Raw genomic sequence first — 15,350 nt, forward strand, 5'->3', positions numbered from 1 at the left:
GAGGGGTGTGGAGGGGGCCCTGCCGCGAGCCCCAGGGCAGGCGCAGGCTTGGCTGCCCCAAAGCTCCCTCCAGAGCCCAGGTCCGGCAGCGGGCTGTCCCCTCAGCTCCTCTCGGAGCTGGGCCCTCACCCCTGCCGCTTTCTTCCTTCTTTCTCCCCAGATAACCACAACAGGCGCCTTTGCCAAGGCGAGTTCTGCGAAACCCCCTTCTGAGGGGTCAGCCGTCCCTTCGGGGAGCTCCAGTGTCCCCACTCCCCCAGGGCTCGCGCCCCGTCGAGCTGCTTTTCTCCGAGGCAGCGTTCAGCTCGAAGGGAACTTGGGTCAATCGACAACGCGCTCTGGCTCCGACATCGTCTACCTGCAGTGTCGCCTCCATTTCTAAATTTCTCTAGAAGCTTAGAAGTGCTTTTTATGAGGAGATATGCAAGTGACTAAAGCCTGTACAGAATAGGATGTTTATTACCGGGCAATTCCACTGTAATTTGAAAAATATGTGTTTCTGGCCTACTTACTCTTCCTCAGCTGACAGAGAAACCAAATAGAAAGCATCAAGGCCAGAGCTCTAATGAGATGCACATTTTGGACATCATATTAGTACAATAATGCATTTCACACTGTTGTTTCCTAATTTGCTTAATCGAATAAAAGGAGATCAAGCATTACATAGCCCAGCCTCCCCGTTCCAACAAGGTAACACTGAACCCATCAGTTTTGCAGTTCAATTAATTTTCCCTGCACAGGTTGGCTAAAGCACGTAATTTAATCAGTATTTTGTGGTTCCGTCAATAGACACAATGTACTGCGGGTGCTGGCAGTGCCCTCGGCAGCTGTCCCGAGAACCGAGGGGCTGCTGAGCGCGTGGGTAACGGGGAGAGGTTTTTGGAAGGAGTGAAGGTGTCCCAGGCTGCTGCGTTAAATGCCCAGGCAGGTGGCCAGGGCCGGGGTGGGACTTGGCCTCTGAGCTCTTGATGAAAGGCAAGCGATTTGGTCAGGGAGGGATCTCTCCGCGGCTGATTCCAGTCTTGTAAGTAAAATCCAGAAACGGACAAGACGTGTCCTTTGGGTACCTCCAGTTCTCTCAAGATGTCGTGGGAGAAGTGCGGTGTTAGGAAACCGGTTTCATCTTCGCTTGCAGTTAGCAGAGGAGGCTCCATGCATGCGTGCCCAGAGGCCGCGGGTGGTGGTGCCGCCGGCGAGCCGTCGGCTGGGGATAAAGAGTGGGTTTGCCACGTTTGAGCAATGCCAGCCTCAGGGAGTGCGCAGGGAATGTGAAGCAAAAATGGGCGTCGTGCAGGGTGGCCAAGGTACTACGGCCCACCCGAAGGGTCTGTAACAAGCCCCTTCCCTCTCTGATGGCTGGTGACCGCCGAGGGGACTGTCCTGCTGAGCGTGGAAGCAGCACTGCAGGCAGCTGAGCGCTTTTCTGTCTGCTGCTTGGTCCGCTGTACGGGAAAAAGCCGTTCTACGTACAGAAACTGTGTGCTTGGGTCTGGCGTCCCTCTCCTGACTATAGAGCAAAACAGAACTTCAAAAGAAGCTGCAGTGTTGCCGCCCTTGCGAATACTTTTCTCCTACAATGCAACGGAGAATTCAGCAGAAGAACTTGAGACTACCTTTTTTAAAGGAAAAATAACAATGGGTGGGGTTTGGGGCTTTGTTGTAATTCATCGTGTTTTCGGAACAGCATTTCAGTGCTTGTGACATAAAAGCAAGAACTAAAAATCGTAATAACCCACCCCCAAGTATAAAAAAATCTTGTAGTTCTGTTTCCCAGGAGATTTGTCCCCAGGTTTTGCTCTGCTGTAGAGCACATTGGACTGTTCTTGTGCGGGTGGGGGTTTTGCCTCAAAAAGGTGCATTTGTTCCCAGTCGCACTAATGAGATGTGTGTGTCGTTAGTTTTAACCGGCTCCGGCAGCAGCGCGGGTGGCAGCGTGTGCCGGGGATGCCGGGTGTGACCCCCGTGTGGCGTAGGTGAGCTCCAGCCCGCGGAGCTCTGGGCACGGGGAGCTTCTCACGAGGGGTTCGGGCGTCCCCTCGGGCCTGAGCTGGTCTGTGGCCACCCGTTGTGGCGTCCTGGCCTGCAAAGTTGACTGTGTTTGTGCTTTATCCAGTGTCCTCATCCCTGGGCCACCTGGTTCTCCAGGGCGAGTTGGTGCCAGGGGCCTGGGCCCGGCTGCTCTTGCTGCTCCCGCTGCTCCTGCAAACCCTTGTGCTTCGCTGCTGCTTGGGCAAAGGCTCAGCTTCGACACGTGTCCAAGTAGCTCTACAGCCACAGGAAACCAGCTGAGAGCAATCCGATGGATTGCCGTTTGGGAAAATAAGCTCTTTTACAAAGCAAGGCAGAACAAGCAAATGAAAAAAATAAGTGTGAATTAAATAATATGAGTTTGGTGCAAACATGTAGATCTACTGTTTGCTTTTCCATAGGATGTGGAGCCATCCTTGTAACGCGGTAAGAATCGTTCTAAGTTGACTGCCAAAAATAAAAAATCACTGAGTATAGGCAGTTTCTTGTATCCAAAGTCCCTCATTATATTAAAAAAATTATTGCAGCAGAAAATTTACAAGTGCATCACAGGACCCACTTGTACTGTTAAACAGATGGCACCTACACAAGACCCAAAAATATATAACAATTTTAATTGAGCCAATGCAAAACAGATTTGTGAAATAAAATAGTACATGCCAGGTCTAATAAGGCTTTTACTAGAAATTTTGACATTAAGTAATTTTGTAATGGCACAAGAGGTATTTAGAAGATGCTCATTAGCAAACGTATCGTTTACTTGGCTTGCCTGCTGTAATCTTTGAAGGTCCTGGTCGGTACGTTTCTACCTGCTCTAATGTCTCCTCCATACACTTTGTCTGCCACCTCCTGACGTCCAAGGCTTGCCTTTGTCACGGCACGGATTTCAAACCCACCTCCTTGGGCTGGATCCTCTTCTCTTTGCTGAAGACAAGGGCAAAGCCTCCTGCCCCGGCGCTGAAGATGGAGTTTCCAAAATTCTCCTCCGAGCCTCCTCTTGTGAGTGAGAAGTTCCAGGGAGTTAAAATCTAAGGACAGATGGTGACGGCACCTTCGCTGCTTCCCAATGAGCTAGAAAAAAGAAAACTGTTCTGCAGCAGACCAGTGTTATTTTAGTCACGAGGCAGCAGTCAGTAACCACAGGATAAAGTGTGGATTTTTCCCACCTGGAAAACACCTCACTGATAGCACTCCATTTCTTCACCCTTCCCTGCAGCCTAATTGTGATGAATAAAAGAGAGGGTTCTCACCCAGCTGGGAAGGGATGTTTTGCCTAAAAAGACAGACCACAAAACTCCCCGGTCCCTTTCCATGTGCAGGGAGGAAGAGCAAAAGGTAGCACCTACCCTACTTGTGGCTTTCAGCTTTTCTCCCCCCCCCCCCTTAAGTACGTCAACGTGATTTGAATTGTAAGGACGTGCTTAAAAGTGAAAACAATGAGCAGTGCAGCCTGGTGTCACCACGAATTTTGAAGAGGCTGAATAACTGTGTTCGGAGTCTGTCGAAATCACGGGGAGGGGATGTGAACATGACGTGCATGAGGTACCGTTTACCGAGACGGTTAAAAAATAACGTTATCTTCTGCCTTGAAAAAAAAAAAGCCAAACCACTGCACGGCAGAGTTGGGATTGCACCTACAATGCGGGCGCGTTAGAACAGTTTAATGGGATGACGCTCAGTAAACATCAGCGTGTAAAACGCAGAGTTGTGATGTCGCATTAAGGACGATTAAAAGAGGAGAGACGTGGCGCGGTAATTTCCTGCAGGAAAAATACCCACACGAATTTCTCCCGGCCAGCCCCCACTTTCCTGCAGCGCTGGTGACTGGGAGTGAACCTGCACCGTGGCACGGGAGAAAATTCCCTACCGTTCACCTTCCGTCAGCCTGACCCGTCTCCTTCGCTTTAAGCCCAGCAGAATAATGGTTGATGAAAGCTGTAGTTCTTGTTAAATTAAAAAAAAAAACTGAAAGGAAACGCTGAAAATTCCATTTTAATTTTTATTTCATATTAACTCCAGTCAGTTAATTTCTGCTGTTATCAAAATGTATAAAATAAAAACAGCCTTGTTATATTCAGCGTATCCTAACGTCCACAGTAATGTTTCCTATTCCTGTAAATCCTGCTTTGTCTCAGTCGGACCAGAGCTCCTCCAGGACTGGGGGTATTTCTGTGCCTTTTGTACATTGCTCTTTAGAAAAAAACATTTTCAGCAACGTGCGTTCCTTGCTGGGGATGCTCTCGTATTGTGTTTCTCAGCACGATCAAGTAAAAGGAGCATCAATAAATCTCTTAAAAATCGAGAGACTGTTAGAGAGTGCTGCTCGTGTCTGCTGCAGACCCCTTCTGTTGCACCGGCTTGGCTGCGCACCGGCGTCGCAGGCGTCTGGCGTTGCCGGGGAATGGAGCATAAAGACAGTGGGAACAACTTGCCCTTTTCCTAACACTCGTAGGTTTTTCTGCTCAGTTGTTCCACATCTGAAACGGGTCCCAGCGCAGCTGGTGGCACCTGGGTGAGAATCCATTCAGGCTTCCTTTCTTGTTGCCTCTCTCAGCCTTTGTAAACTGCCGTGTGGCAGGATTTTTTAGGTTTTATTCTTTTCTTTGCTCAATGGTAATCTTCCTGCTTACACCCCCAAGCCCCCAAGCCTGTTCTGATTTTCAGGGGTCTCCAGAGACCGACGCTGTGTCCCAGGGACTGAGCGCAGGGGCTGCGGGGCCGCCCTCGCCGGGAAGGGCCATCGTGGCTCCCTCCAGCACTCAGCGGGCGCCTTCCCGAGGAGGGGAACTCCCCTCAGCAGACGCTCGTCCTCCCATCTTTTTTTGGAGAGATCAGAGCTTTCCTAAACTAATTTAAGATGTGGAGGGTCACACTGCCCAGTGCCTGTAGTTGCCCTGTCATCTGTATTTTGAGGATGTTTTTGGCATGGAAATAAGATCTGAAATAAGAGCAGGCATCTTGTTAAAGAACCGTTTCAGACTGTGGAGTTTACACATACTTACAAGCATAATGTTTTCTGGATCGTTCTATGCTCATTTAGTTTCTCAAGAGACTGTTACTTTTCTTATGCAGGCTAAAATAGATACCAACGGTGTTCTCGGGACACGGGCTTTGTGTCAGGAGATACCCAGGGTTTGAAACGGTGCAAGGGACGTTCTCCATTAACCCTCCCGATCGCGGTTTTCTCAAGCGTTTTGAGCTCTCGTGCCAAGGAAATCTTTCTTCGTGTCATTTTGAATCAGTGGATTTTAAAGTACTGTTACCCTGTGCCTTTGCCCCCCAAATTATTTGTGACAGATACTCCACACTGTATAATAATGGAACTCTTAGGGTATTATCTTCAGCTAAACGGAAAGTGTAACATACTGCGATATCATGCCGATGAGAAGGGAAAATCAATGTAGATACCTGAAATACGTTTCTGCTTGGTATCAGCCACTCTGTGAAAAATTGCGCGTTCCACAGTTTTTAATGAATATGGATAGACGGCTGGAGAGGAGAGAGGATTATTAGTGGATTTCTATTTCTGTGGCTCTGTTTGTTACAAATGTTCTTGGAGAGACAGCAGATACACGTGAGGGAAAAAATCCTCTTCATCTGCATGTTTTCCTGTTATGCAACACGCTGCTCAAAATGCAAGCCGGCAGTTCCACCACGTCGCAAAAGAAGTGTCGCCTTTACATTAAAGACGAAGGGAAAGTTAGTAAAACGGGACAGAGCTTATTTTAACTTGGTGGCTGACGAGGTCGGTGTTTCTGCCTGTACTGCCTCAGGATCTGGAGAAGCGGTGCAGAACCTCACCTGGGTCCTACCAGACCCACCTAGTTTTGGCTCTTCATCTCAAGCTACGCTGCAGAGTACAGAGAGGTTTAATCAGTGGCTTGAAATTAGCCCAAGACTCGTTGATGGTTGGGCTTTGGGGATAACATCAGCCTTTTGTACGCAACTGGGCTAACCCATCCCCAGCCACGGGCCAGGGCTATGGAGGCTGCCGTTGCGCGAGGTACGGGAGCGACAAGCCATCTCTGTGGGCACTCCGTCGTCCCGTCTATGTGACCAACGCTGGGTCCTGCCCGTGCTGGGGTCTCATGGGTTCTCGGGAGTGGCGGAAGAGCCGGGAGAGCCCGAGGTGGGCCGGGGCAGGCCCTCGGCGCGCCAGGGGAAGGCGGGCTGCCTTTGGCAGCTGGTCCCGAGGGGCACCGTGTAGCTGGCGGAGCGGAGGTGTAAGTTGTAAAGAGGACGGGAGGCTGGCGGGGAGGAGGAGAAGGAGGAAATGATCGCTGAAACTCTAGATAATAATTTTATTTATAGTCTAATGTGCACACATGGCTGTTGATGAGGCTACCGGTGACATAAATAAACTCAAGCAAAAGATGTAAGCGAGTGGATATATGTTAAGGCTTCTTTGGGCAGTGCCACGCATTTGGACATCGACCAAGAGAATTATTTATGTCCCTCGCAATTTCAATGAAGAGCACAAAGGAGATAATTAGACCAGGATGCCTCGCATTGCTCTTTCCATCTTGCGCACATTCATGCCCACCAAATGTGAAATGTTCGCCTTTTCCCCTCCAACGTGATGGTTGTTGAACTTATTTTTAGTGTCATTTGATAAGCCTCCCTGCTCGCAGAGAGACATCCCACTGACCCAGCCACTGGTCATTGTCTATACCAGTTCCCATCAAAGCGGGCGCGCTTTGTCAGGTTTCGACTCGAATATCCATTTTGCATCTGAAGTACAGTATCGAAAGTGACTGGATCATTTGAGCCTTTTTCTTCAGCTGCTCCCTCCTTCCTCCCCCACAGTGTTTCCGCTCACGCTAACATAATTTGGCATCGTCGACGTGACACGACACTGGTTTTTCTAAAAAATTATAATACATACATTGTCAACGTTTTGTGATGGCCGGCGCTCCCCTATATTTAATTTCTAAATTGATGGAAGGAGGTCTTTTTCCACTGCTGGATCCTAACCAATGCTCGGTGCCCCCTCAAACCGAGTAATGCACATACAGTAATAGGTCATTCAATGTCAAAAGGCATAAAAAAGATGAGCAAAATCTTCACAGGCTGCTGCTTGCTGTTGCCTTTAATTATATTAATTAAACTTTGAAATTCTCATGCAAAGAGAGTTGCTGGCTTGTGACGCTGAAGAGCCCTTGGAGATTTGGGGGGGGGGGAACCCTGAGATACCAGCTTAGTGGCTACTGCTTTTTTTAATCTAAAAAAAAAAATAAAATACGTAAGCCTACGACTGCTAGGTATGTTTATAGATGATGATGTTTTATGCGCTACTGAACTCTGAATGCAGGAAAGGGGAAAAAACCACCAGCCACAGTGTCAAGGTCTTGAAGCATCAGTCCCTCAAACTCCGCTCAAGATCTCTGGTTACAGGCTGTCTTCCCGTGGAATAACGCTCTATTAATTTTCTTCCTGTCCCGGGTGCATAATGAAAGAAAGGTGTCTTCAGAAACTAAAGGGCAAAGTCTTGCTTGCTACCAATACCTTGAGGCATCCTGTCTACATTTTGTCATGCGTGTGCACTTTTCAGTGTTAGAATGACAAGGTTTCCAGTCAGAAGGTTCCCGTAAGGCACGATGCGATGGGAGCCTCGCGAGGGTTTGCGATCTGACATGGCTGTAAGGCATCGGCTCCTGCGCTTGCTTAGCCGGGTGGGAATCGCTCCCCTCCGCCTTGGGCGAGTAGTCCCTGCTTAAATAACACGTGCCATCGCTGCATCTGAGGAACTTTGCATCTCCGCTAAGAGCGCATTACGTCCTGAGAATCTGTAGTCCTTAAAAAAACCATAAAGTAACAAAAGTAGAAAAACATTGTCATCTTTGGTGTCTGTGTTCTCCCTTCTGTGGTGTATGAAAGCACGGGCATGCAGGTCACCGCCGCTCGTCCCCTCCCTGCGGGAGATGGGAGAGTGTCAGCGCACCGGGGTGGGAGCGGGAGCGGGTACGGCGACGCCGGCTCCTGGCAGCGGGGATGCGGGGACCTTCGGAGTTCGGGCTTGAGGATGAGCCAAGAAATGCAAGGAAGCGCTCGGTTCTCTCTGCTTGTCGAACAGTGGCGATGTTGCTGTCTCTCCTCCCGGTGTCCTCTTCTCCTCTGCTACTGAGACGGAACTCGGGTGAAGTTGATACATCGGCCCTGAGGGGGAAGAGAGAGAAGCTCTTATTGGTGGAGTAATAAATGCAACCAAGGTTCTCCAATGCTGAATATCAGATGCTAGAAGAAGGCTGTAATTTAAATTCAGATGTTTGTGAAAATAACGTACCCATGAAAAACCTTTTAAGAATTAATGGAAATTATCCGGAGCGAGGCACTGCATTTGACTTACAAATTTACGATGTTAGGAAGGGAGCGATGACACAGAAGACCCATTTTGAACACTCCCAGGTCTTTTGTGAGGATCATTTACAGATTCTCGGTAGCAGCAGTGAGCAAACTCAAACCTATCTAAGCACGGTACGGGAAGATCACGGGGACGACAGATCCTCCTCACAGATCTCCCCCGAGCCAAATCCTCACCCCACGCCGCGCAGAGAGATGTGACTGTTAGTTAGCAGGGCTGCTGCTGATTTGAAACTGTATTTTATTAGCAATAACTCGAGCTCTGCCTCTATAAACTCTGTTCTTACGTTCTTTAAAATCGCGGTGCACCAAAACAAAAAGCGGTTTCTCTTGGTGTCGTACCAGAGTAATTACCATTCTCCCATAAATGGGCCCAGATTAACCTTGACTGCTTTTGGTGTAGCTGAACGTAACAAATCCACTAGCAAAAATCGTGACCGCTTTTTATTAATTTGGGATGAGCACTAAAAATCACCGGTCACTTCTCGGAGCTTATTTAGATGCCCAAACAACTGATCATGGGATTCTGAAGTAGGGTGTAGTCCCAACAGAGCAGCTCTCCTGGGCACGGCAGCGATGACGCTCCTTGCTGTGATGGACGAAGCCAGCTTTCGGAGAGCCGTTGTTCAGGCTTCTCCGCCCGGAGACGGGGATTCTCCGAGGTGGAAGTATTAGGTACTTGTTTGCCAAGATGTGCAGTACAATTAGGGGATGCCAGCCGGTACCGTGTGTTTTGGTGTGAGGTTCTGATGAGGGAGCCCCCCCACCGGCTGTGCCCAACACCCCGTCCCGCAGCGGGACCACAGCACCGTGGGGAGACCCTCGAGGGTGTGCAGGGGTGCGGGTCTCACGAGAGGGATTTTACGTGAAAGCTTCCTCAAAAGGAAAAAAGCTCAGCGTGTTTCCTTGCCTCTGTCTCCTTCAGTTCCTAGTCGAGGACTCTGAAATTGCCGTGTCTGTGAAGCAATTTCTAAGAGAACTGTCAAGATGGTGCCAGGGAAACCGCTCGTTTGGGAAGAGGCAGCTGTGCTTACGCGTGAACCCGGACTTCTTTCTAACGATGCGTGGCTGGGGCAGAATTGCCGCTCTCTTCTTAAGAGATGATGGCATCACCAGATGAACTTAGGGCTGAATTTCATATTCCCTTCGTTGCTTTATTTCGGTGTGAATGCTTTACGGGGTAACGGGGAGGGCGATGGCACACAGCGTTACTTGGCATTGCTCGAGCAAGCCTCGGCCGGCACCTGCCCCTGGCTGGCACGAAAGGGCCAGTGCTGTCATCAAGGGATTGTCTCTCCTCGTGATGCTGCTCCTGTCAGCTGCATGATAAACGTAAACCTGGTGACTAGGTGGGTACGGTAACTGTAGTAACTTCTTGTAGCTACCGTCTGTATTACGAACGCGGAAGAGATGCCGAGAAATCAACCCAGAGTGCAAAGAGGTGCCTTTAAGGCAAAGTGTAATAGGCCTGGACATCTTCACGTGCCTTCCCATTTGCTGGGTTGGTTTGTTCTTTGTTTTTTTAATTAAACAACATACCAAAATGAATCCTGGCGTAGAAGCAAAGTACTTCTGGAGCACCGAATCCAGAAGCGCTGTGCGACTCTGACAAGTGAGCTAATGTCAAATGCACGCTGCCAGCCAGGGTGTCTACATCCCAGTTCATGCCACAGTGGAAAAACAGCACTGCGGAGCGTGAGCAGAAAGCAGGCAACGGGGGAACCGCAGTAGTTCCTCGCTGATATAATTAATATTGCGGTTTATCCATCGATACAAAATTTCTGCTGTTGTTTGTAGGTTTCTCACTGTTCTCTGAAGATAGGTACCAGTGCATGAATTTATACGAATTCCGGGCAAATGATGTGACTATTACTAATTTTGGTGTTTGCATTTAGAAGGTGTTTTAGTGGCTCAGTGCTTTACCTGATGTCTGAAATAATCACTGGAATCAAAAATAAGTTCTTCAAGGTCTGAGTGCATGAAGCCGGTGAGTGCCGCGCACGAAGAGGGGCCGAGGGTGTTTTTAGCTCTTGAGAACGGCATTAATGAACGCTGTAACAATGTCGATAAAGGGGCAGACTGGCCCCTTAGTTCTAGGGAAGACGGTGTTCTGTGGCCCTGGGAAGCATTTCCAGCTGAAGAGCCGTGTATAGAAAATTAGGGAGGCTTCCACCTGTGCCGGTGCCGGGATCCTGCCAGGTAGCAGGAGTGGAAGCATCACCCCGCTCCCTGTGACACCGCGCCGGGGCTCCTGCTCCCTCGGCTTGGCCGGTCTGCCCTGACGTCTTGGAGCATCCATCGTCTGCTAAAGGCTGACCGTGGGTGGGAGATGATTTTTAACAACATAAGGGGGAAACTGAGCAGGAAAGGGAATATAAACCTGTTCCATATAAATTTGGACATTGTGAAGCTTTAAAATAAATATTTAGAGATGTTAACCTTAGGAGTTACACTGCATAGCTTTCACTAGAATTAAGACTTTCTGTTTTGTTGAAACACGTCTTCTCTGCCAGCCTCTAGTAAGGGTTAGAAGGGTTTTGGAAGACGCTCCGGTGATGCTTCTTTTTGCCTTTTCACCCGAGGTAGAGTCACTTCCACTCTGAACGTACTCGTAGGCCTTAAGTTGGTGAGTATATTGATGTACGATCAGAGAGCGCTGTAACCTGGGTGAGTTTATGTGCTGGCAACTTGGACTACCTTTTCTCATTTAAGAAAACTGGAGGATGAGAGGCTTCAAAGGAAAACAAAGCCTTCCATATAAGAAGCCATATTTTGTGTACAATGTGACGCTCGCAGAGGACAGAGCTGAAATCAGGATGTTGGAAAATACACTGAAAGTGCTAATTAACGAGGAGGTCAGGAACACTGTAGTGTCATTAACGGAACAGCAAATACTGCACGCCGGCATAGGAGAGACCAGCTTTTACGTTCAGGTAATGGGATGTGACAAGGTGCCTGGTTTCACAATACCTACACATGAAATGCATTAAGGAGCAGCTTTCGAGCCAACAGGAAGGGCTCTGAGCTTTCACCGTGCTTACAGTTTAAGTCTAACCGCCACAATTACCACGGATACCTTTCGTATTCTTATTTCTTAGCAAAAATAGGTACATGTGTATCAGCAAGCCTCTCTCTTGATCTGCTTGCCACAGTTCATTTCACGCACATAACTCTTTGCCCTAAATGCTGGCTTAGAGGGTCTCTCCTTCCAGGAGGAGTGGTTCCGGACACGGCAGGGACCGAGGAGATCTGTCCGTGAGCAGTGACCATTACGGTTCCCCGCTCACCTCCCACGTCTGTGCCCCAACCTCCTTCCTCCGGGACCGAGCAGGGAGGGAGGAGAAAAAGGCAGCGCTGCTCGGGCAGCCGGAGCCATGCTCTGGTAACCTCCGCGGGCAGCAGAGCACCGGTGACTGGAGAATCTCCGCGCACCGAAGAAGTACCGACTGTCGCAACACTGGCAATGTCAGGCAATGCTAGATAATAACAAGTACACTCTCAGTGGTTTAAGCGAGATTTTAAACCATTCTCATTCTAGATGGACAAACCGAAGGAGGCAGAAGATAAAAGACTAATTTTGAATTGTTAAGGGTTTACCACTCCACATCAAACCAACGTGAACTGTAGGTTTTCATTGACTCGGAACCCGGGGTTTATGTCATGTAACCAACACCACTGTCTTTGGGCACGGCGGTTTTCAGACTTTGTGTGAGTCCTTCCTCTAAATGAATTTGAAGCTTCCTCTACAGTGAGACCTATTTCGTTATTAAGACCAGCTTTTAGAAACAGAACTTTACATTTTTCTACTGATTAATCTGAACTTTACGAAAAGGACTATTTACTTAAATAGAAGCACTGTTTACCAAGCAGTAGTAGACTCATCAGTCTATTTTTGGCCTTCACAATTAAAACATGCTTGTTCTATGTAACTAATTACCCCAGTGAATTACCATCCGAGCAGCACTGCCATGATCCACCAGTTTGGTGAGTTACTGTTACGCTCCTGTCCCCGTACTCAATTAAACAATCAATACAACCAATTTGAAATGAGATGTATCGTGCCTTGTAAATCGCTGGATCATAAACCTTAACAATACCAACATGTAGTCAGTGTAAAATGGAACTAAATTAGTGGTTTAGGACCAGAGTAATTAACAAATGAGTGATGCAAGCATTCGGTGATCTTTGCGTGGAATACGGCAGTTGTCTCCATGCACCAGATTCAATAGAAAAGAAAACCCACCCCATCCTTAACTCTCGAAGATGCCCACAGGTACTGCAGGGAGAAGAATATGACAGGTATTTAGGAAAAAAAAAAAAAAAAAGAAAAAAAGAGGAAAGAGATCTAGGGTAAGGGTTTTAAGTAAGAAGGAATAATTTGGTTTGCCAGAAGAGCGACAGCGCTCCTCGCAGTGCTGCCTCCCAAGCTGAAACCGGGCAGCACAACTCTTCCTTTTCCTGCTTGAGAGGCTTTTCGTACTCACGTGTGAAATACGACACTAATCGGTACCTTCTGAAGCTAAGGGCCTCGCTGCATGGACGGGGCTTTTCCAAAAGGAGTGTTTAATCATGGGTCGCATAATAAATGCTTTACGTTTCCTGGTTTGCTCTCCTTTATTGTCTTGTGTCGTTGCCCAGAAGGATGCAGTTGAAGGAAGTCAGGTTCTCTACACGAAACCTTGAACCCAGCCTCAACTTATGGATGCTGTCACAGAGTCCCAGTGAGACGGGATCTCCTTTCGGGCTGTGGGTCCTTCATCACAGCCTTCCTCCCAACGCCGCTGAGCCGACAGGCTCAGCATACCTATGTGCTGTAAGCAGTACGGCACGGGAAGTGGAAGGGACAGAATATCCTCAACTCGGAACAGGACCTCAAATCACTCGCTTAACATTTAAGTAGCTGGCTGCTGCTGGCAGTCATTGCTCTTAGGAGGGAGCTTTTAACCTACCGCCTTCCACCCACTGGCTCTGGCTACTGTTTGCTCCGGTGTTTGGCCCCGCTTGTCGTACCCTTCGGTAATTCAGCCGTCTGTAAAATGAAGGAGGGTCGGGGGGTGTGTGATGATGTCCAGCCACCCGGCCTGTGCTGCACCGTCTCTTCTCCAGTACTCTGCCGCTCAACCGTACCTTCTCCTTGGGCAGGACTGAATTTCTCTAACGTGCTGAGTAACTCTATATATAGGAAAAGGTTCCCTGTACACTGCTGAATTGTCCAGCATCCAAGTTAGGACTGGTAAGAACACCTGCATTTTCCAGAGAAGCACTTACAGCTCTGTTTTGTCCAGAGTAGTTGTATTACCCCCTATAACATACAATGTTGTAAAAGATTGGCTCATTTTGGCCTTGGAGGCTCAGGATCCTCCACTGCCTGTCACCGACATACCAGCAGGAACTGAGAACTGTGTGCTACCTGCAGCTGCAGCATCCCCGTAAAGAGAACATACATACGCTTTTGGGATTTGTCATTTATATGGCACTCGGGAGCTCTGTGCCCTCAGCCCAATTGATCGGCGCCCGCACAGCCGTGAGGAAGGAGAGGGGTTTACCGCAATGGCACTCCGGAGACACACGTTTAGTCATGTCATTTATGTTGGCCCTGTCTCCACAGTGTTATCAGAGCATCTTTCATCTGTGATCCCTGCTCGCCCAGCTCTGTCGTTCCCCAGAAAGCTGTCTCCTCAGGACAGCCTGCCCAGGCTGCTGGGGCAGCCGGGATCAGCGGGTGAGAAGCTGCTTTACCTGGTTCTGTTTCTTCTTACGCTTCCTTTCCCTGTGGCCCAGCCTGCAGTTCGCTTCTCTGTAAGGAACCAAAGTTGAGAGTATCGGGTTCTTCCCTGTAGCGCTTTCAGTAAAGGACAGGACTGTAAACCTTTTCTTCTTTGCTAATGCAAGGGAACAGGCAATTTCCTGCTTTCCAAACCTCTTTAGAATCATTAACTCCCAGTACAGAGCTTACCGGGGATAACGAACTCCTACGCGAGCTCCTGACCTGCACACACTCAGCTGTGACAATAAAAGGGCCTTTAAAAGGAGTAAAACCGGCACGGATTCGGTCTAGGCGCTGAGATGCCAGCACCTTCCTCCAAGTCCTGTAACAGGAGCTGAACAGCAGAGGCTGTTTCCTTACCGGAGAAATCCCTCTGCTTGCCCTGGGCAGAGCCCGGTACCACGGAGCCCATGGAGCCAGACAGCAGGTTGTGCCCACGCGCCTGTGTGGGGCTCGGCAGCCAAACCCCGCGTTCTTACAGCTGTCAAAAGGGCCAACAGTGATCTCCTCCCGCTGCAGCCGGCAAAAGCACCATTCACGAGAGCTAGTGTCACCTTGCCCCCATCTCCTGGGCATTAAAATTCTACTGGCATTAACATCCGTGCGCTTCTTTACTAGCTCCCCCGCTCGGGATGTATTTCACTGCTGTAACCGTTATAATATTACGCTCACCTCATAAATATCCGTTGACAAGCTGGAGCAGACAACTGAAGTTAAGTTTATATATTATTTTTTTTAAAGATAGCTGATTTATATGTTTACTTTGGAAAGGGTTTAGTAACCCACCCCTGTCCTGTGCAGCTCCGAGCAGCGTTCAGAGATATAAACTGACATCTCTCTCTCGTGCTTGCTCTTTGTCCCTGGCGACCGGGTAGTCCCTCGTCTCAGAGACCCAAGGAGCTCACAACGCTGCAAGAATTTGGACTTGGCTTTGCAGATCCGCTAGCGCAAACCCGTGTGCTCCGCTGCCGAGCTCTTAGCGCTCAAGCCTCATCCCTACAGATGTGCATTTATTCTACATAAAGCAAAACCATTTGGAGTTGGGGGAGTTCCCTGTCCTTGCGTAGGTGCGTTACTGCCCGCGGAAGCCCACCCCCACCAGGTTTCAGTGGCCGCGTGGTCACCCACCGCCGTCCCCACGCAGGGCCACTAGGCAGCCGCACAAAGGGCAAGCGAGCAAGTCCCAGCCGGTGTC

The 15,350-nt window shown here is 49.1% G+C and overlaps 1 protein-coding gene across 1 annotated transcript in view; it reads right to left on the reverse strand.

The window, feature by feature from the left end:
- Window positions 1-6,315: 6,315 nt before the first annotated feature.
- ANTXR2 (ANTXR cell adhesion molecule 2) overlaps window positions 6,316-15,350 on the reverse strand; it is a 101,647-nt gene continuing 92,612 nt past the window's right edge. Inside the window, exon 17 of the mRNA XM_063335378.1 lies at window positions 6,316-8,184. Within this exon, the coding sequence (XP_063191448.1) occupies window positions 8,146-8,184 (39 nt within the window). The 3' untranslated portion in view covers window positions 6,316-8,145. The remainder of the gene's footprint in view (window positions 8,185-15,350) is intronic.

This window comes from Chroicocephalus ridibundus, chromosome 5 (assembly GCF_963924245.1).
Source record: "Chroicocephalus ridibundus chromosome 5, bChrRid1.1, whole genome shotgun sequence".
Lineage (NCBI taxonomy): Eukaryota > Metazoa > Chordata > Aves > Charadriiformes > Laridae > Chroicocephalus > Chroicocephalus ridibundus.